This window comes from Echiichthys vipera (assembly GCF_963691815.1).
Source record: "Echiichthys vipera genome assembly, chromosome: 9".
NCBI lineage: Eukaryota > Metazoa > Chordata > Actinopteri > Perciformes > Trachinidae > Echiichthys > Echiichthys vipera.
This window is the reverse complement of record NC_139834.1, coordinates 13565636-13588477: the sequence shown is the minus strand read 5'-3', so window position 1 is coordinate 13588477 and position 22842 is coordinate 13565636. Positions and strand designations below refer to the sequence as shown.

At 40.3% G+C, this 22842-nt stretch overlaps 1 protein-coding gene across 3 annotated transcripts in view; it reads right to left on the bottom strand.

Moving 5' to 3' along the window:
- Positions 1-22842, bottom strand: part of dock3 (dedicator of cytokinesis 3) — a gene marked incomplete at both ends in the record, with an annotated part of 48551 nt that overhangs the window by 8298 nt on the left and 17411 nt on the right. For all 3 annotated transcript variants that reach the window (XM_083920122.1, XM_083920123.1, XM_083920124.1), the window contains 31 exons: positions 3739-3887; positions 5772-5865; positions 5966-6026; positions 6118-6213; positions 6326-6352; positions 6452-6537; positions 6655-6803; positions 6906-6964; positions 7065-7165; positions 7326-7401; positions 7598-7692; positions 7802-7900; positions 8026-8172; positions 8358-8485; positions 8605-8797; positions 9407-9577; positions 9962-10043; positions 10137-10237; positions 10357-10440; positions 11339-11436; positions 11527-11698; positions 13339-13445; positions 13596-13758; positions 13914-14038; positions 16764-16889; positions 18550-18638; positions 19705-19852; positions 19940-20000; positions 20093-20174; positions 20334-20488; positions 21618-21659. In XM_083920122.1, coding sequence (XP_083776248.1) covers positions 3739-3887; positions 5772-5865; positions 5966-6026; positions 6118-6213; positions 6326-6352; positions 6452-6537; positions 6655-6803; positions 6906-6964; positions 7065-7165; positions 7326-7401; positions 7598-7692; positions 7802-7900; positions 8026-8172; positions 8358-8485; positions 8605-8797; positions 9407-9577; positions 9962-10043; positions 10137-10237; positions 10357-10440; positions 11339-11436; positions 11527-11698; positions 13339-13445; positions 13596-13758; positions 13914-14038; positions 16764-16889; positions 18550-18638; positions 19705-19852; positions 19940-20000; positions 20093-20174; positions 20334-20488; positions 21618-21659 — 3366 coding nt within the window. The remainder of the gene's footprint in view (positions 1-3738; positions 3888-5771; positions 5866-5965; positions 6027-6117; positions 6214-6325; positions 6353-6451; positions 6538-6654; positions 6804-6905; positions 6965-7064; positions 7166-7325; positions 7402-7597; positions 7693-7801; positions 7901-8025; positions 8173-8357; positions 8486-8604; positions 8798-9406; positions 9578-9961; positions 10044-10136; positions 10238-10356; positions 10441-11338; positions 11437-11526; positions 11699-13338; positions 13446-13595; positions 13759-13913; positions 14039-16763; positions 16890-18549; positions 18639-19704; positions 19853-19939; positions 20001-20092; positions 20175-20333; positions 20489-21617; positions 21660-22842) is intronic.

Below are 22842 nucleotides of genomic sequence, written 5' to 3'. Positions count from 1 at the left end.
TAATTAAAGCCTAATTTATCCTTTATAATAAAGACAAGTCATCACTCAAATGATTGTGTGAGATTGGCAAACTTTGGAGAATCAGGAAAAATTCTGAAGTTGTTACATATGTTACAAATGCACTACAGGAAGTATCTGACATGAGTAGAATTTATCTGAGCCCATAGGCCAAATCTTTCAGAAGTAAGGTAGTAAAATAACCTATATGAGTCTTGTTTGCCTGCTGAGCTACATTTATATTCCAAAGGTCAGAGCTAAAAGTAGGAATATCATATATGGAATTCAATATAGCATCAAAATGTGTGTGATGACTGAAACAAAGCTGATCCGATGTCAGGCTTTCTCTTTATTTATTTATTTTTCAAGAAGTTGCATAAACATGAACATCTGATCATGCATCTCTGTTTCCTTTAAATTCTAAAGTTATGATCAAAAACACCAGTCTCTACCAATAACACCTTAAAAAGGCAACTTGCAGGTTGAATTTTTACTAGACTTACACTTTATGTTTTGTTGAGATGGTTAGTTGAAAAGTTGATATGTGATTTCATGTACAGATTTTCTTTTTTGTATGTATAGCACTTTGTAACATAGTTTTGCTTTATTGGTAGTAGCTTTATAAATAAAGTTTGGTTTTATTAAAACTTTGGAATCCATATTAAACCTATTTTTCACAAACCTTTATTAAGGTTGACACATTAACAAACAATAATAACAAGGCAATAAAGATAAACGGTAGGTAACACAAGGAGAAGGAGAAGAGAGATTAAAAATAACTGAATATAAACAAAGATATTGGAAAGTGTTTTGTTGTTTAGTAACTCATTTAATAAAAACAACCAATTATTTTTAACTTGGGAAACTGGAAGAGATTACATCGAATGTACACTTATCTACTGTTTATAGAATTTTCCTACTAACATAATCAAACTGACCACACTCTCTATAATCTTTTCTTAGTTTTCAAATAAAAACTAACATCTTGCAATTTAATGTAAGAACACTTCTTGAGTGTGCAGTAACAAAGGAAAAGACATGATCTGTATTAAGTTATATATTTTTCCAGAGCACAGCTTCTACGTAATTCTGTCCCCATGAATTCACTGAAGTCACACTCCTGCAAAGTGCTCTTAAAGCACATATAGATTTCTATTGATGAATCTTCATACTGGTAACAGCAGCAGGGGAATTCACAGGTACAGACCAGCTACCTTTTATCTCTATGAGAGAAGCAATAAAAACTAGAGATGACAAAGAGTAAATGAAGGCAGCCCCTTGTATTTCCTCCTCTGCTGCTCCCAGAGTCCACAGGGCATTGTGCTCTCCAAAGCACACCACAAACACACACACACACACACACACACACACACACACACACACACACACACACACACACACACACACACACACACACACACACACACACACACAGACACACACACACACACACACACACACAGACACACACACACACACACACACAGACACACACACATACAGACAGTCGACTAATTTCATTTTGTGGACGAACACCAGCCGGTGAGGAGTGATTCGGGGAAGCAAATCACATTTGAGCAGACATCTGACCCTTCCTGGGTAGCACTGTGGTGTGGGCAAAGGCTGCATGTTTGTATTATATGATATCAAGAGTTAGTGCAGAAAAATGTTTCATGATACTTGCCAAATCACAGCCGATTAGAAAATGATGTTTTGGTTATCCACAGTTGTGTTTAGTGTCTATACTCTCAACACTAAAAGGATGTTGCTTTGGCTAAAAACCGGAAAGTACATTAACTTAAGTGCATTATTGATGTACTTTAAGTATTTCCATTTTAATGTTGTACTTCGTAAGAATTGAGATATGTTATGGATAACGATGACCTGGACGAATGAGAACATTCACAGGCTTATTGAGATATGTTGTTTCTAGCGGCCTCTTTGGCAGTAAGATGTAATTGCAGTTGAGCCTGTTCTTTCAGAGCCCTCTGTCTTGTCACATTCACGGTCACTGTATGTTGACTTTTTTTTTTTGCTCTTTTGTAAACTTTATTGAAACACATTCACTTCTCCAATTCCAGTCTGTCCCCTATGTTACCCTCTTAAAGTGAAAGTCCTGTGTAAAATCATCCCTGGCTCTTTTTAGGCAAATACACTTATCAAATAAGCCTTTGAGACAATTATTTTTGTGAATGAACAACTAACAGAGAAATCCGGGACTGACGCTAACAGTCACTAACAGCCAAATACGGATAACACGGTTTGGCTCGGGGCAGCAAGGTGAATGCATTAAAATGGCTTTTTTAACCACTTATACTGCACAAAATAACTCGCTGCAGTAGCATGAGACTAGTCCTTACACATTAACCGAAGCCCAAACAACGTAGTTCATGAACAGAGAGTTTATTAAAAGAGTGTTTTGAAAGACTTACTGGCCCCGGTAGCAGCTCCTCTCATAGTAAAGTTCATTCAAGACAATTACCAAATGCAATCCAAAAGGAAGGAGCCCATTGATGATTTATTCAAGCAAAAATGTAAACGTTGTGGTTTGTGGCAGAGTGAAATATAAGTTAATAATAGAGAGTAAAAGACTTGTAAAAGTCCCACAAAGCTTTCCCTGCAGCACCGAAACATTGCTCGAGATCTCAGGGGGTGGGGGTGTGTGTTGCCGGAAGGGCTACTGGCTACTTACATTTAAATCCAATCCAATCCATTATTATAGCATTATTAGTAATAACACAATATAATATACTGTATATACGTTTTTCTTGCATAGTAAATATTTCTTTACATTTATTACAGTAATATATCATTTTTACCAATACTGCTGTACTTTTACTCTGACAGATCTGAGGTACTTGTGGCTTACTTGAGTATTTCCATTTTATGCTCCTTTATACTACAGATGGAAATACTGAACGTCTTACTTGGCAAAATTTGTCTGATAATTTAAGTTACTTTACAGATTCAGATCATTAATACAAAGTAAAATCACTATTATTATAAATTAAACTACTTAGCAGTATATAAAATAATTAAAATATTATAATAATTAAGTGCTGAACACATCAATGGTTATAATCCAATAACAGCGCATAATATGTATTAGTCTGAAAATGGGCTCTTCAACATAATTAGTGCTTTTACTTTCGGTACTTCAAGTGTATTTTGTTGTATGCTTTAGTATGTTTTGAATGCAGGACTTTTACTTCTGCCATAGTTTTTAAACACGATTGTACAAAAAAGTAGTAAAAAATCACTCCAACACTGCTTTTACCTAAGCAACATTTTGAATTCAAGACTTTCATACTCTAGTACTTTGACGCGGTGATATTGATACTTTTACTGAACTAAAGGTTTGCAGTACTCAACCATTTTATAAATATAAGTAGAATGAGTAAATTTTGATGTAAAACACTTTTACACTTTTAGAAACATTATAAGAAACACTTCAAGATTCTGTCTCACTTCTAGTGTTAATGAGGTTTTGTTTGGAAACAGCTGCACTGCAGATGAGAACAAACAGCCACTTCAACGTTATAAAAAAAATCATTAAGAAAGCAATAAAACTTAATGTGAGCTAAGTTGATTTAGTTACTGATGCGAGTTGTCCAGCACAAACCGCTCCATCACTATAAAGTTAACTTGGCCGTGCCTCCATTTTCACATTGTATTATGTAAGCGCTGGCTTAAAGTCAGCCAAAACAGGAGTGAGAGATAAAGCTGTAAAAGTCCACTTGCCTTGCCCTTGTTGAAGTAGTGGAGGATTTTACGACTCAGGTTCTCCTTGCGTTGCCACTCGCTCTGACACGGGTAGTGAAGGAAGTCCCTCAGGGGCCGGTCCTCCCACTGCAGCAGCTCCCAGTACAGCAGCAGGGTGAACGCTGCCTCTGTAGTAGAAGGGGTACAGTTCAAAGGTTATCAGAATAAAAGTGAATTATCTGCCATACTGCAGTAAAGCTACAGATGTTCAACAGTCTGCACAGTGTGGCCACAGTGATGAGCTGAGTTTTTTTGGGGTCCAGTTGTCGTGAACAGATGGTGAACAAAGCAGTCAGTGGCACAAACACAAGTTGCCCAGAGCATGGTGAGCATGTTTTGGTATATCGCTGAACAGAGATGCAAAGTACACCTGCACAGTTGAAATCCTATCAGCTGTTCCCTATTAAGGTTTTGAGGATTCTGTGAAATTCTGAAAAACCCATAGTTGGACAGGAATTTATAGTTTATGTTTCATTTAAATTTTTTGTTTTGGGACATTTGTCTTCACTCTACTTTATTCTTTTGTATTTTCAGCTTTGCATTAGTGCTACGTATAAGGTATTTACTGAGTATATGGGACATTCCAGAGAAGTAAATAAATGTACGTAATAGACTGTGGAAACTGCTTGTGTGACACAAGGATATTTTACTTTATCGTTGGCTGATCAATATAAAGATGGACCTACAGAAATACAATATTAATACAATTGAAATAGTTTCTTGGATATGTGACTTTTTTGGCTGCAAAAATTGTACTTAAAAATGAATGAGACCAGAGCTGAAACAGTGAGTCGATCAATTGATTCGTCGATGGACAGAAAATAAATTTAAATTGAGAAGAAATTAAAGATCTTTTGGTTTTTGAGTGCTACTCAGACAAAACAAGAAATCGGATAACTGGGCATTATGTATAGTCCTAAGCCCTGCAGCCCTAAAATAAACAGTAGAACAACGTGAATTCATTGCATTCACAGTATGAAACCAAAGACAAATGAAGCCTCTTACTATGTTTTTTTCTATGATTTTTTTAGACAATTATCCACACAGTAGCCACACGTGCAATCACTGCTAACTCTGCAGAACATTCAAATGGGTTTCAATTATCTTTCCAGCTGCCTGTTGTTTATTGTACTTTAGTGATGAATAAGGTTGCATTTAATTAGTCATATTTGGCTACATTTACATGCACAATAAAGCCACCAGTACCAATGATATGAGGAAGACAAGAACACTTCAGCTTTTTACACAATAACACAAACAGATGAATTCCCCTGATTTATTTACATGATTGAGAGTGGTAGTACCAGACCTGATTAAAATTGACTATAATCACCCTTCAAATGACTAATTTTGCCTTTTTCTGAAATAAAATGGACAAATGTGATTTCAGAATCACGAGAAACAGACAGATGCTCAGACTCAGTGGAGACTGTCAAGCAAAATCTAATGTCCTAATGTTAAACTAGGAGCACATATTTATCTCTATCTGACATGTGGCCATCTATTTAGCCTGTTGGGGGTGTCTCTACACTTTGTCTCTACACTTTAGAGTCATATTTACTCTGCAAGTCTTTCATCATACTATTTCTTATCTATTATCTTCCTTATTAACTTTGTTTCACCAGCTTTCAGAAGACAAGTGTTTTCTGAAGAACAGGTGGGTGGATGTATGCTGGGAAGTATGGGAGGTCATCAGGCTCCAATAAGAATCATATAGATCAATGATGCAATGAGTTGTACCTAAACTGCAGGCACAAGCATAGCTAGTGGGCTCAAAACAGCAGTCTACAATTGTGTTTTGTCCCACTGCCATAAGCCTTTCTCTAACACATCTATTCTTCTTCTTGTCCAGGTGCATCTAATTGAAAAATCCAATGACAGGACTCAGAGGGCAACAGCACATGCAATAAAAAAAAAACCTGCGTTCACCAAATAAAAATGCCACTTAACCCAGGACAAAGCCTCCGCCATAAATCATGCACCATCAAGAAAAATGACCCAGTATCTGTTACCTGTGAAGTCCTCTGCTTGGAGATGCAGGTCACACAGCTTGTGGATATAACGGATGTACATGTCCTCCTTGTTGACCTCGGATTTGTAGAAGTTCTGGGTTTTGTATTAAAAAAAGAATAGTTGCGATCTTACTACATGAATTAGTTCCTAAACGTTTTTCTCCAGACTAAAAACACTGCCAGGGATGTCTCACCATGAGGTTGACGGAACCACCGATTTTCTTGTTCTCCACCTCATCTCCTTTCATGCAGTCCCTAAAAATGAGAAAAAATTTAATTGTGCTGCACATTTCATGACATAAACCATTAGTGTTATTTCTGTATGTGCAACTTCATCTCAGCATACCTGTAATCCAGTAACCGCTCCACAAGTCTTGTGACTGATGTGACGAACGAGATCCCCGTCTCTCTCCAGGTCTCCTGCTCTATCTTCTCCAGCAGGCTGCAGAGGAAATACAGTAAGATTCTCTTACAAAAGGTGAAAAGCACAGGAGGTGAAGAGATATGAATCGCTATGTATCTTCATCTTAGTTGTAAGGGGCATTACACCTCACCTTGGGTACGGACCAAACAGCTGGGTCCTGACAGCCAAACAACACAGAAAAGTATGTTAGATGGAAATACTCGGAGAGGAGCATTATTCACTCCACAGGCTCACTAAACACAGGCTTGATGCTTACAAAAGGCTAAAGAGCTCTCTGTGATTATCATCTCCTTTCCCATCTGACACCATGCTGTCCAGCTTATCCATCAGCTCTGCTTCCACCTACACACACACACACACATATTCAGCCAAAAGATGTGGGTATGTTATGTGACAAAAAGCTCCATTTTTGCTGCAGCACACAATATGGGGTTCAGTGCATCATAATGTCATGATGACCTGTTTGAAGTTGCCATTTTTCCTCTGCTCCCAATCCATCATGTCGTGGAAAATTGGGATCATAATATTTCGAACCTCGGTCTGAGGCACCAGGGTGACGCCAAGGAAGGGACCCATCATTCCTGGGATGAAGTGGGGCTTGTTGTCACCTGGATTACATAGATTCACATAGAAAAGAGCCATTGTCCTCATTCATTTCTTAAAAATGCAAACGCAGATGCTCCACTGTGATACATGTATGTCTGACGCACCTAATTTTTGCCACATCCTGAAGAGTTCAAAAGCCATCAACACTCTCATATCTCCATGCCTACAAAGACAAAAGTGTAAAGTGATGTATAAAAAAGTTAGATCAATTATTAACCTGTATTGGAGATAATTCACACAATAAATATACGGCAGTTTCTTACTTGTCCAAGACTTTCTTTCTCTTGGCCTGACCGAGCGCCTCTAGCTGCAGACTGGGCTGGTTGATGTACAGCACAGTGAGGCTGAAAAAGGAGTTCCATACCTAACACACACCAAAGAAAAAAAAAGTAAATAAATGCTATGTTGAGTTACTATAACTTGTTTCAGAAATGTAATTATGGAAAACAATCATACAGTTTGTGGCTTCACTATGCCGGGGGTTTCCTTAATGATCTTAATGTTCACACACTGCTCACACACACCTTGAAATCAAAATCTGCCTCTGAGAAGTTCTTGTGCAGCGCCGGAGACAGGAACTGTGTTGTCACTACGATGATACTGCAGAAAGCAAACATTACACTGTCAGCTTACAGAATGAGGTAGCTGCCAAAAATAGATGAAAAAATTTGCAACACAAGCGTCACCTTCAGAGCAGGATTATCTGAAAAGAGTCTGATCTAATGGTTGGCTGTATTCCCTTACCATCTCTGGGACAAAGAAGACTGCATGACAGAAGTTGAAAAAGCAGACTCACTGACTAGTTAGAAGCCTCATGACGCTCCAGTCTCGGGGGAAGATAGTCAGTTTCATCAGATTGCGGAATACGCAGAAGATCTTCAACAGGAACTCCTGCAAAGGAGTATATTAAGAAATTGTATGCAGTCAAGGTATGCAGTAAGCAGGCTGCAGCAGAAATGCTGTGATCATGCGCAGCTCTGTGCCTCAGAGAGTTTCCCACCTTCAGCTCCTCTTTGCTATGGAAGTTGTTGAGTAGATGGTGAAAGTGGATCTCTGTCATCTGCCGGAGCAGAGAGAGAAGGCAGGAAACATACTCCCCCTGCACGAACGAAAATGAGAGATATGGGCAGCCATATTTAAAAAGGGTAATCAACTCAAAAACATTCACTCAAATTCCACCTGTTATTGATACACATCAAAGAGGGACATTTAGAGAATGCTTACCGTTATCTCGGCAGTGCACTGGGGACAGCGTTGTCCTCTGGATGTCTCCACAGAATGAGACTTGCTCATGATGGACAGCAGAGTCTGCAGCAGCACATCCAGAAGGCTCTCCACCATCATCTCCACTTCTTCCTGAACAGAAGACTCCTGAGAGACACAGGGATGAAAACATGTTGCTTAATGGGAATGTTTTAGTGTTTGTTCAAAGATGCTGCAGCTGCATTATCACATATTTTAAAAGGAAATGTTGTATTATCTTTACTACTACTTTTTTGTAATCACATAGCCATCAGTCATATTTGCCACTATGCATATAGTACAATGCAGCGTACCATGGAGCTAGTCTTAATTATGGAAAAGATGCTGCCAAGGATCCCAGAACAGATGAGCAGCTCCCTCTGCTGGCGCAGATGCAGGTGGATGTGGTGCAGAACCACCGGCAGCAGAATACTTCGAGACTCTGAGGGAAGAGAAATAGCAAAAAGGAGACAGAGGATGAGGATGAGACTGAAAAGCACCGTATAAACATTATCTTCAGAGAAAGAAAACGCCTTAAAAAAACATTCACAATAGTCTCACCAGGGAAGAAGAAGAGGCGGCTTTCAACTGTACGGGCAATGGACTGCAGCTTGACCACATCCATAGACTGGCCAATGTCCACTGTGCTGGGCATGCTCCCTAAGGTGCCCCTGACATATTCTGCTACCTCCTGAACGGTAAACATCTGCAGCAGCTCATCAAAGATATCAGGGAAGCTGTTCAACAGTGCTGCCTGGGGGGAGGAACAAAGGATACAGAGGAGGAATTTGTAGTCAATGTGGAATAAAATGTTTCAAAGAAGCTATAAGCTAAAACATCACAAAAAAGACCACATAAAACAAATATTGTGACAATGACACAAAACAAAACAGGTCAAAAGAAACCATCTATGTATCTTCTAAAAGGAGCACCAAGATCATATAAGAGGAACACAAATATCTTTTTCCACAGCCATGATCTCAGTTTCTATCCAAAGTACTGACTGAATAGTTGGACATGCAGCATCTGCTGCATTGTGGAACCGAATCAGGGGGGCGCTGAAACTTACTGAAATGGACGAGAGCCCTGGGGCATTACCACAGAAAGGCATGCAGCTGATCACACCCCTAAACTGTCCCAGAGCAAGCAAGGGATGGGGCAACAGTGGAGGCGAGGAAACAAGTTAACAAACAAGAAACATTCAATGAATCATAAATGCAAACTAAGATGATGAATAAAAGAGAAAATAAAAACATTTATAAGCAAAGATAAAAATAAGACTGACTAGCAGGTGACACATACAATCGTCAGAACAGCTGAACGAGGAGTTTATCATGCGATGAGAACTATCTGACTATCTGACCTGCGTAAACACCAGGTTCTCTGAGCTGCGGCTGTCCAGACTCAGGACGAAGCGGATGGACTGGAAGAGCTCTTGGATGCTCGCTCTGAACTGCTCCTCCTCCATCCCACAGGTGGCTCTTGAATACAGGATACGAGACTGGACGATGAACTTAAACAGGTACTCCAGAGCCTGCGGTGTCAGCAGCAGGAAGCAGATGGAGACATACAGTCAGCGAAGGTACACATCATTTTGTTCTATAAATTCTCAAACAATGAACAAGCACCATACACTGAATGGTTTTGTGGTAATATATAGAAGAAATGTTTCCAATGTTCAGGAGATGTAAGAGAATACTCCTTCACATGACATCATTGGAAAAAGAAATTCAAAGGCTGTTTGGAAATGTCTCACTCTGTACATATCAATATCTGCAGAGACTTAATATGATTTCCTTTCTCTCAACAGGGAAGTCACTTACTGAGGCCTTTCATGGCGTCACATTACTCCTTATCAGTCCTTCTGTTACCGTTTCCTACTAATTAATCCCAGAAGGAAGTGTGTGTGATACTTTACCCTCATGGCTTCCTGGATGTGGTCCTGTCGGACGACCTCTGCTGAGCGGTCCATGTACCACTTCAGACATCGAATCAGTTCTCTGCAGACACATAGTTTTAAATAATGAGTCAATATCACGTGTGACTTTGTAGAAATCTAATTTTAGGTTTTGGTGTTTGCTTTGTTGCTGTACTTGTATGCCAAAGCTCCAGCAAAGTGGTTTTGGATGTAGGAGTCCATGACAGGTCTGAAGTGGTAGAAACGGCTATCCCTGAGCAGGTTAATGATGAACACCTAAACACACGCGCACACACACAAACACACACACATATAGATGTTATGCTTATCTAATTTGCTTAAAGGACAAATAAATCATATAGTAGAGTATAGCTGTGTTCTGTTAATTTTCCTACCAGTGACTGGAAAACCAGCGGTCCATATTTATCAGTGTTGTCATCTAAAAGACAGAAGAGCGTATCCAGGACATCTCGCAAGAACTGTGAGGAGATAAAGGAACAACACTCCTGCATCACATGAAGAACTTGCTGCTAACCAAAATAGAAACAAAGGGTAGCCCCTTCATCTAAAAACATGGCAATACAACCCTTGTTTCAGAAATGAGGAGGGGGCTTCTAAACAGTATCAAACATGTTTTTACACAGTAACAAAAGTTTTGCTGAAATTATTTGTAGATACTTGAAAGGTCCCATGTTGTAAAGGTTGAGATTTCAATGTCTTGTTTTGATTATAAAGCAGGTTGCTATATGAATACTGTGTAAGTATAAAAAATGCTCAACCCACAGGGAAATCAGAAACTGTGCATTTAAAGGAGCCAACAGGACTTCTGTACACTGTATACACACACACACACACACATATATATATATATATATATATATATATATATATATATATATATATATATACAGTATATATATATATATATATATATAAACAGAAGTAACAAGTGATGCTACAGTCATTCCCCAGCTGCAATGACGGTGCAGAGATGGAGAGAGTGCTGATGCTAAAGACCTTGAAATGCCGAGCAATCAGAGCAGACAGGGCTTTTTCAGGAAGAGGGCTTAAAGAGAGAGGCTTTAAAACAGAGCCTTTCAGACAGAGGATGAACACAGGTATGTTTTTTTTAAATGTGTTTTTTTAACATTACAGCATGTAAACATGTTCTAGTAGAAACCCCCAAAAAATACACACATGCACCTGAAAATATGCATAATATGGGACCTGTATTGTGAATATAAAACCATGTGAACAATTCAAAGTTTATATAGATAAATCAATATGCAAGAAAAATAATTCACACTTATCATTCAGCCACACAAAAGGTAAACATTGTTTATGATTATGAAATATAAATAATGCAATGACAGTGACCTTGACAATCTCCTCTCCACTAATCTGACGTAATCGACCGAGAATGTCCAAGACCCTGTCTGGATGGGCCTTCCAGTTCAGAAGAGCCAGGAGGTCCACTGTAAATGGAATATAAATCAGATTGAGTTGAACCTAATTGAATGGGAAGTTAAAATATATAAATAAGAGCATGCACAGATTTTGATTACCATTTTGTGTGAGTTTGGTGGAGCAGAGTATTGTGGAGACCCAGAAGGTTTCTTTGGGGCTTCTCTGGAAGGGCAGGTTCACCGGCAGGGTGGGGCAGCTGTTGAAGTCCTCTTTACAGCAGGGCAGACTCAGGTAGAGGCCCTGGTTACTGAAGGTGGCATTTTCATCACACTAGAGGACAGACATCAGAGTAAAGGACAAGATTCATTAAGTTTTGGAGGCCATTTAGAGTTCAAAGAAGGAATGGGACATTGGAACTGCACCAACATGGGACAGAAAGTTGCTGTTCTTGTCAATAACTGGCTGATTGAAATTGCTGCAGGGTGCAGTTGAGTAGGTGACTGAGGACAGACACATTTTCCTTCAAAACTTTATTTTAAGCCTAGAAAATCATTTTCAATGATGTCCAAATACAACAAAAATTACAAATAGTTAGGAGCACAATACTGAACACTATGAAAACACTATTGCACAATGAGGTGAAGTGGTTTGAAACTAATGTTTTGAATTGTCAATGGCTAGTGAGAGAGCCCATTTTAGGAGTATTTTGTCGATTAGCTCAAAAACTAAAAGTGGATTTTTCAAGTTCAGAGAAAACCCGCGGGACGTGAAACATTTGATTGGCTCTTCTATCTAGCAGCAGTAGAGTGGTCAGCCAGTCACCGACTGATGAAAGACGTTGTTGTACCCTCGTAGCCTATTACGTTACTCAATATGAAAATTATTTGAAGAAGCTTTCTGGCTTCATAACATACTAATGTTGATATATTGATGCTAGTTAACTAACCAGGCTTGAAATGGAGTACATTATCATTTTCAGTGCAAAGTAGAAGCCAACTGGACTTGCTTTAGATTTTTGAAGACCTCTTACCAAAATCACATATTGAAAATCCTTACTGTTGACCCCGGATAAGCGGTTGAAGATGAGAAGATGATGAGATGAGAAGAAGATTTGTTATTTAGTATTTTGAGCACTGGGTGGAATATGATTGCAATAAGGCATATAGGATAGGAGACCGGGATGAGTTCACACGTCAAACTAGTTTTACCCAGTCTAGCATTCACTCTGGGACTTTGAGTAACCGCCTTGCATACATATTATTTACATCCTTTGAAGCTCTATGATTATGACCCAGCATGCACTGTTGAGAAAGTACAATAAAGACACAAGCCACGTTTCCATCAAACACTTTCAGTATAATACCTTAAAACCGTACGTAACCCATATTGACATGTACCTAAACACTAGATCTGTTTTCATTTTCCACCACAGACGGTGCTCTTATCTGGGCTATTGGTGATGGTAAGAGTCGTAGACAGCCGCGCACTAAGAAACAAACTGAAAAAACGTTTCATTCCTCACTGCTCCATCCAGCTCTTGCTGTATTTCCTCTTCACCAAAGATGCAGAAGAAAGTCGGCACCAATCACAGACTGCACTGTTTCTAGCTCCACCTTTTCATATCGGATCAGGGTGCTAATGTAGGTACCTCAACAGAGGGGTGATGAAAAAACGACATGGGATGGTACCATCCACATCTTTTAAAAAATGGAAACACAAAAGTAACTGTTCTAATGTGCACCGAAATGAACTGATCTGAACTGAACTGAACTGGACTGAACCTGACTGCTTTGTGGAAGACGCCGTAGAGAGCTAACAGCACGGGAAGTCCCACCAACACATAAACACCCCATCACTTTAATGCACTCAACTTATAATTTAAAAGCGTAAGACACAAAAAGGCAAAGCTAAAGAGACACCAAAGATAAAACACCATACATCTCAAATGTGTGTTTTAAACCTACACATACCTTGTACACATATAGCTCATGGCTTTCATCTGACAGTGTGGTCCCATCTTCTCTCATCAGAGGAGTGAAAGCAAAACCAAACAGTTTTTTCTCTCCTTTGTCTTTAGCTGAAAGTAACACATCACACATCATAATAGCATGCATCATCACAGTGTATATCTACACATCACAAATCACACTCGTATAACTCAGATTTTCCAATCTGATAAACTCATGTGTTGAGGGACGACAGCCACTGGGCTGCATTAGTGACTCACTGGAGCAGTGTCTGAACTCAAAGCGTAGGTGGGATCCTCTGAAACGATCTATGGGAATGGGCAGCTTGACCATCTCACTCCAGCGAGGGCTGTTGTTGTGATAGAGGACGAAAGAGCGATATTCACTGTTGTTGGGCTCGCCACTGCCCAAACTGATGCAGTCCTGAGCAGAAAAAAGGAGCATGGTAGATTGTTTTTAGTGACAAATATTGTTAATGACGTATCAAATGAATGTGTGGAGGTATGGGAGGAAAGTTACACTTATCATGAATCATATATGGATGATACAGCAATAACTCATGTATAGATGTGTCATACTTTGAGTGTGTCCCCGTCAGCATAAAGTACATATAGCGTGACTTCGATGTTCTTCTGGACGCTCTTGCCGCCCCTCTCGAACTCTCCCCGCTCCAAGGTCAGATACAGGTCATTGCGCGTGTCACCTAGGATGATTACAAAGGGGGAATCTTCAGGGAAAAGGGAAACTCCACTACCATATCAAAGTCCATTTAGTGAATAACATGAGTTGTATAAAGCTCTTTGTGGTGCCCTTTGGATACTAGACTAATCATGTCGCTTGGATGAAAAGTGCTGGCAGGACATGTTTTCTATATTCCAGGTTTGAATTTTCCTGCGATCAAATCAATAAAAATTGCTTTTCTGGGCTTTTCTGCAGGGATAAAAAAATCTAAATACAAAGAGTAATGATGGACTTTGTTTGCAATTCAAGTTGTCGTGTCAACTGTTTTACAGACAGCTCTTTTATATGGGGAAAATACATTTCAGGCAGCAGGTGCCTTTTCTGTTGCAGTACCACGAGTGACCACTGGGAAGCAGCTCTCTTAACACATCCACGGTGTGGAGAAAGAATTTAGGTTAACCCGACTTCTGTAGCCCACTCCTAATCTCTGTTTGAGGCTAGGGGCTCAAGGCTACTTTAGCAGTTATTAGCAAAACACACCTGAATCTCTGATCTGAACTATCGGCAGTCAAGTTGCATTATAGGTAACATAGACGTCAGGTTTTGAAAAGAAGAAGAATGTTTAAAAAAAAAAAAGACATTCTCTCAGATTCTTATTTTTTGTCCAATGTGAGTCCAACAATGTAGGGGAGCAATGCTCAATCAGCGGAGCAGCTCTTTTTAGCCTAAAAAACCCTAGCTGGGACGTCATGTGCAAAATCATTGCTCTCTTGAGGTTCAAGCTAGAGACAACAACGGGAAAAAGACATCTCAGAACTTCCCAGACTATGATAAAAAAAAGATGTGTCCTGCCTTGTCGACATTAATAAGTTATAATGTACATGTCAGCCTCTGCTCCACAAACAAACTGCGAGTGGTCAACATAAATTAAGACTAAGATGTGCACCACACGTCATTGTTCTTTGTCAATGAGAAATGACCCCGCTGAGTTGTAATGCACTGTAGCTCATGACTGCCTCAGCACCTTTTGTGAGGTCAGAGTTAAATGCAATAAATATCAGTGGCAACACTGGAGAAAGATATTGCAGTTATTTATAAAATCAGATTATAGTTATTTATATCTAAGTCATTTCCTTGGGGACGGATGAGTCACAAGAGGTGATTTTGGGAGGTATTTCAGGCTAGCTGGAGAGGAGAGAAGAGGAGAGGAGAGGAGAGGAAAGGAGAGGAGAGGAGAGGAGAGGAGAGGAGAGGAGAAGAGAGGAGAGGAGAGGAGAGGAGAGGAGAGGAGAGGAGAGGAAAGGAGAGGAGAGGAGAGGAGAGGAGAGGAGAGGAGAGGAGAGGAGAGGAGAGGAGAAGAGAGGAGAGGAGAGGAGAGGAGAGGAGAGGAGAGGAGAGGAGAAGAGAGGTGAGGAGAGGTGAGGAGAGGTGAGGAGATGAGAGGAGAGGAGAGGATCACACATTCTCAGTAGACATAAAGCAAAGCAATGTTATCTGATGAAATATACCGAAATAAACACACACCTCTCCCTTTCCCTCTCTCTCTCTCTATCTTTGAAGACCTCTGCTCTTCATAAGTTGCTCAGCACCTGACCTAAATGCAGATCTCACACAAATAGGAGTGACAACTCTGAAAGCCTCCTGAATACCAATTTTGGAAGTAGTAGTAACAATACAAACATTCGAGAATACTCCATCACATGTAAAAGTCGTGCATTAAAGATGCATTTACTATTGTAACGGGTCAACGTGTGTCTAGTTGTAACTACTTTATGTACAGTTAAGGAGTTTAGTGTCCCCAATCTAAGGGTCAGGTCCCCTCAAAGGGTCACAAAATGATTAATGAGCTAGTTCGTCTTCAGTTCTCCATCTCTAGAGAACAGAGCACCTGAGAGTTCTGTTTTCTCAAATGTCTGCTGTTTTTGTAAAATATTGGATAATTTCACCTCTTTCATATGAAACCATCTGAGATGTTTCGAGGGGAATGTCTCTTTGTTGGAACTTTAAAAACCGGAAATGTTAGAAGAGGCCACTAGAATAGTACAGTCAGTGTTTTTTAATGTAAACGATAACTGTAGCAGAATAATAAATGCAGCGCAGTAAAAAGTCCAATATTTTCCTCTGTGTTTGTAGAAGTGTGTAAGTATAAAGTAGCATCAAATGGAAATACTAAAGAACAGGTAGCTCGAAGTTGTGCTTAAACCTTGGGTAGGCAGTTTATTTTTGGCGATGTTGGGCACAAAAATCCATAATCATCTTTCATCATATTGTTATTCAAGTGTTCTGAGAGAAAACTAGACGGCTGCACCTCCTCTTGGCTCTGTTTTCAGCCTTTAGAAGTCTAAAGAGACTCTGGTCAATCACAGGTCATTTGAGAGAGAGAGGGTTCCTATTGGCTCAGGACAGAGAGGCGGAAAAGGAGAGCTGCAAGACGAGGTCTCACTCTTCTTCAATTTTTTTTTACCTGCTGCAGCTTTAATTACAGTACTTGAGTACATGTACTTACAGCACATGTTGTGACTACGTTGTGCTCTACATCTTTCCAACACCATTTCCTGCTGTTTTCTTCTGTTCAGCCCCCCCACTTACTTTTCTTACATCCTTCTTATCCTATCCCTTCCCTCCTTCATCTGCATCCTCTGTACCCTGATCTGTGATCTTCCCCTCTTTTCATTCCGCCAAGCAATCTGGCCTCTTCCCTGAACCTCTCTGTCCCCATTACCGGCCACTGCTCTTTGCCTCCTTACCTGGTAGGATGACATCTGGGAAACCCAGTTTGCGTGTGAGTGCCAGGGCCCTGTTGAACACTGCCTGGTTCTCCCGTCTGATCTGCTCCAGCTCACCCCGCAGCAGCTGAAGGGAAATTATGAGGCCTGGGGGATATGCGGGGGGGGGGGGGGGGGGGGGTACACATGTTTGTGTGTGTGTAAATGGGGGGAAAGGGCAAAGGAAGAGGTGTGGTGTTGTGGGAGGAAAGTGGAATTAAAGAAAAGAAAGCGAAGGGAGAAGGGAGGGTCAGAGGGGTATTTAAAGGACATTAGTCAGAATGTGGGGGAGGAGAAGACAGACACGAGTGGATGGAGAGACGTGATCAGAGGCAGGGACAACGGAAGGAGGAGAAATGGTGTAGTGGAATTACACAAAGAAGCAAGAAAAAACATGGATACCACACAAACCTAGTGACAGATTTTTTTGAGCCATGAGTCATATATCAAACTTTGAGATGCTCATAAAAAAAAGGGGGGTAATAGTGAATAAGGACAAATCATGCTTACAGAGAGGCCATTTTGAAAATTCCACACAGCACGATTGTTTAATACCAAAGACACAAAGTGAGCTGCAAACCGTCAAGAGACTGCAAATGAAAATTAGGCTGCATGGCTAAATCTGGCCCATTTACATGATGGACTCAAGTGCTCCTGTTAATTAGTGTGAATTTTTCCTCCTTGAATAAAATAAACATAATGGCTGAGCTGATGTGTTTTCTCCTTCAGGTGATTATTATCACAGTGACAGGTAAGGGTGTGTGATATACTGTGAAGTAATTGAAAATCAGGGTATATCTTCTGGTATTGTAAAACTATTTATAGATGAATTAATCAGAGGAGAATCTCTGTTTTCCTCTGATACGACGAATTAAAGGAATAGTTCAACATTTCCAGAAATATGCTTAATCACTTTCAGTTGAATAATTGGTTAGTCAATCAATCAAAAAAAAAAAAGCAAACAAATCTGATAAATAATTCATCGTCGTTTGACAAATTCCTCTTTTAAACCAAAATAAATTGAAAAAAATTATATTTGGCTTTTTTTCATCATCTTCTAGGACATAAAACTGAACATGGTATGAACAGCTGACCGGACAAAACAAGAATATTGCAGACGCCACTCAGAACTCTGGGAACTAGTTTCTAACATTTTATAGACCAAACTATTAATCGATAAAGTATTCTGCAAACCTATTCGCTTTCTTTGAGCAACTTAGATGACAACATTGATGCCACTCTCTTATTTGTCCTTTAAACATGAATGTAGAGCCAGAAGTCAATTAGCTTAGCCGAGCACAATTTCCTGGCCAGGAGCAGAAGTCACTGCTCATGGCCAAGAAATTGTCTCCCCACATAATGCCCCGTGAAACCACTCACTTTTACACTGTTTTTGCTCAGAATTTAAAAAGAAGAGAAACCCTGGTTTAAGTAAATGAGCTTTAGAGGTGCTGGTGGCCTTTTTACCTTTGGAAAGAGGCAGGCTAGCAGTTTCTAATCTTTGTGCTAAACTAACCGGCTACAGTCTATAGCTTATTTACCAAACTGTTTTGAAAGCAGTATTGATCTTTTCATTTAACTCTACGCAAGAAAGCAAAAATGAAAAATGTCAAATCTATCAGAAAAAAAACAACAAAAAGATTAACATCAAACATCAACTTGCCTTTGATGTTTTTTCTCTTTAAATTCAAACCAAAAGGAAAAAAGGAGCAAATCTAATCCTGGGGAAACCAAACAGGTAACAGATCTGTAGAGAAAACATGTTTACCATAGTTGGTGCTGGGAGCTGAGTACTTGGTGTTGGACTTGCGGATGATGTTCTCCTGTATCTGGTACCACTCGTTCTCATTGTTACATCTGGAGAGAGAGAGAGACAGTTGGGGGAGGGCTGTTAACAACGCACCCATTAATGGGTCCAGATGGAGGGATCGAGATTGTGTGCATGGGGACTACATAGACAGCATGTGTCCCAGAGCCGATTTCCTCCTGGAGAAAAGGTAGCAGCAGGGGGAGGTGCTATCAAGCAGCACATTAGCCCAAATGCACAGCTCACTAAGCAAACCTGACAGCCAGCTCTCTACCAGACTTTTTCATTACTGTGGGCCTGTAGGCCCCTGGGATGGCATGGGGAAATGCACAGACTGGAGTGTTATAGGAGCCGACACTTTGGAGGCAGCTCAGCACTGAATCACTGCTTGCTTTTAAAGGGAAGAGCTCTTCGCGTCAGCAGAGGAATCCAATAAGAACAACAGCTTTCTATTCTGGAAATCTTTATTTCACACTGAGCTGTAGAGTTATACTGAAAATACTACACTAGAAAAATCTCACACACAACAGGATGAGTTGTGTATGAATGACCTCTGACCCGGAGCGGATGCTGAGGAGGACAGTGCAGATTCTAGCTGTTGACTGACAGAGAAGAGAAAATGCTGAGCTTGGTGGGGGCTTTTTTTTTTTCGTCCTCTAACTTTGCTCAATTATCTAAGTGTCATCTCTGTCTCTTCCCCCTCTCCTTCTCTGTGTCTCCCTCCTTGTGGGTTGGCTGGCATACAGGAGTGGCTCTCTGTGGCGAAGCCTAACAGAAGCAGCCAGATTCACAACATGCCAAGTGCCCTATCTCAGGCCCGGGGTGAGCAGCTATTGATTTTCCAGAGGACACTTCATTATCATTCTGGTCAAAACACACCAGGCATCAACACTGAAACGCTAGGTTGTCATGCACGACATTTGCAGAACATTCACACATTCCCACCTCACTGCATAGACTCTTCAACTCTATTTCCAGAAGTGCAGAGACCATGCAACTACTAAGCAATTATACTGACATTTTCACACACAGTTTCAAACTATCAATTCCCAGAGGAATATTTTTTTCTGCTACTGCATTTATAATCAAGATGGAGGGCTTCACATATATACTCACGTGTAAACTTTGAGCACAAAGTCCTTCTCCTCTTTGAGGTCTGTGATAGTGTGGAAAACATCACTCATGGCAAGAACAGCGCAGCCATAAGGTCGTCTGTACTGCACATGAGGCGGGCCTTTCTTTGAGTCATTCAGCAGCATACGACCTGCAAAAAAAAAAGGAAAGGGAGGTGCTAAGAAGAAGCACTGATAGACCAAAAGACCTCTGTCGTTAAACAATGTTCTATATTTACCAGTTCTTATGACATGTGCAACAATGTACAGGTCTCTCTTCAAGTCTTTACTGCTCAAGTCCTAAAGAAAAAAGGGATAAAAAAATATTAGCAGAAGAGCTGAATTACGCAGGATTTGTATTTATATCTACAGTAGAAGGGAAAATATGTTACCGTGAAGAGAGCACACAGACGATCAACCTTCTCTGGATTCTTTGGTCCTCCATTTTTGTTCAGTTTCACCATGAACTTCTCACTGCAAAAGAAGCCAGTTCACAGTTTCAGAGAATTCACAGAATTCCCTAAGTCAATCTGCTGGACACGTGCGTAGACACGTTTGTCCTTGCATGCATAGAGTATGCATCGTTGTTTAATTTGTGGCTTTTATGGGTCCCCCAGAGAGTCCCCTGCGTACCTAATCTGTTTGGCCTCACGAGTGTCGTACAGAGAGAAGAAGACGTCTGCATCCTCACTGATGCTGTTGTAAGTAAAGCTCTTCAGATTGATGAAGAGGTGGTGCGACACGGGAACACGGCAACCATCACCATGACGCTGTTTCGTGCTGTCACCCTGGGAACAAAGAAGAGAATGGCCGCTTACAAGACTGGTCCTTCCTGCGCGCCAGGCCAAGTACCTGCCACTCTGTATATAGATAAGCTTATTTAACAGATCAATGGGGGTACTGTAAGGGATGAATAATTCATTGATATATGCTCTACAGTGTACTTCATCCTGTCACATGTGCATGCCATTTTTTAGTAGACTCAGTAGACATGCAGGTTAGAAGAAATGATGAATGAATGATGGGAAATGGAGCTCCGGTGGGTTCGTATTTGTTGTTAGAAGATGCAGAGAGGGTTCATTCCTGTGATGCAAACTTCTCTATCTATATGATATATCTATATCTATATATCATCATATATATTTATAATTTAGCTAATTATAAGAGCTTTCAGTAATTATGTCTATTCAAGTCTTCTAGGGCCTCTGGATTAGAGGAATTAATAATTGAATTATTTATTTATTGAATTACCATATCGCCTAGCCCTACTTAGAGGCAATGGTCACCCTCAAACAGAGCCAGGCTAGCTTTTCCACCTCCTTCCAGTCTTCCAGTCTAAGCTAAGCTAACTGGCAGCTGGTGGTAGCTGTATATCTAATGGACATACAACTGTGCTTTAAGGTCTTCTGTCAGTTGATATGAGCTTAATCTAGCCTTTATGGAAGACTTACTAGGGCCTACATGAAAAAAAGCTAGAAATATCAAAAGCATTGCATCCCTTTAGGGAGTCAAACGATGCAACCCGTCTTTAAACTTAAACACACAAATGAAATTCAGTGGACACAACTATCTAAAATGCCCTACAGCACCATTTGCACATACATCTTAGGGCATATGTGGTCCCAGTGGGTCTCAACCCTCACACTCTGGCAGCAATGTGAGGTGTGAGGTTCTTATGGAGCATGGCAGTGACGCTGTGTAATTTGAATTTTATAGCAAGGGCTTTTAAACCTACATGCTCTTATCCTCAGTGCAACTAGAGTAATTCCTAGATCATAATGTCAGAGCGAGAGTGTCTTATTTCAGGATACTCATTTGGTACCGAGTGTACAGAGAGAAATGCAGAAAATGAAGAGATCGGCACAGTATGAAAGGTCTTGATGATTTTGTAAATAAACAGCTTTGAAAAGACTATACCTGGTTTGTGCTTTGCTGACCACAGTGTCTGCTGGATACATGCTAAAAAGGAGCAAAGTTCAAAGGAAAGATGTTAGATCAGTCGGTCCATTCTTTACTCTTCCCACACAGCATTGAATTTATTTACCTTATAGCAGCGTCAGACACACACTACCTGAGCAATGCCTCGGTCTATGCTTCAAATCTGACAAAATTTCACCTACGTATGTTGCCGAGCGGCTACACTACTCCTCCTGCAGCGCTAAAACAAGCCCACATGAGGCAAAACGTGAGAGTGTGGGAGAGGAGAGGACAAAGCCAGTTTCGCCCACACACACCTCTCTGCTCAGCAGCCTAAAAGAACTCCTCTACTCCCCTACCTGAAGAGGTGCCAAGGCCTTATGGCCTGCCAAAAGCAAGCTCACTTTCATCGATAGAGTCAGGAGGTTTTTTGGCAAGGAAGAGCTACACTGTTGTTCCTGGACAGAGCATTTAGTGCACAAACATTCTGCGTGCAAAGCTGAGAAACATGGCAATGGGATAATAGGAGGCTGCAGGGCAGCTGGAGAGTGTTTTGATCAGCATATGGAGCTTCAACTTTTGTCTAGAAAGGATCTCCCTGCTAGATAACAGTCTCCAGCAGTATTAGATTTCATAACATCTGTGTTGTAATCGCACAGTTCTAAAATTGGATCTACTTCAGTAAGTGTCCTCTGCTTGTGTGTTTATGTTTGAAAGTCCCATGTCACCGAAGCCAAAATACATTTAAGGCATTATTTATTTATGGCAGTATGTCTCTTGTGGGTGGATTAAAGCAACCAAGACTAAAATATGTAATTTATTTTTTTAAAATAACAATAAAATATTGATTTGTATGTATTTCCCCACAGCCTCACCTGGGACTGCCACTTTGCATTATGTCTGCATTGCTAGCTGACAATCATGCTTGTGAGAGTCACGTGCATAAAAAAAGGGACACACTTAATATGGCAGTGCGATAAGCATAAAGAACAGTTCACATGAGGCAGCTCCGACGGCTGAATAGCACTATCTCTTGTGAGTCACCTTCTTATGGATGATTTGATAATCGCTACATTCACACATCATAGAGCATCATTTGAGTATTTGCAACAAGTGTATATCTAGTATGGTATATGCATGCTGCAGAATTGTATATTCTTCTGAGAATGCACGTTTAGTTTATTAATTTATTGTATTAAATAATTCATAGGTTGAATGTGTACAG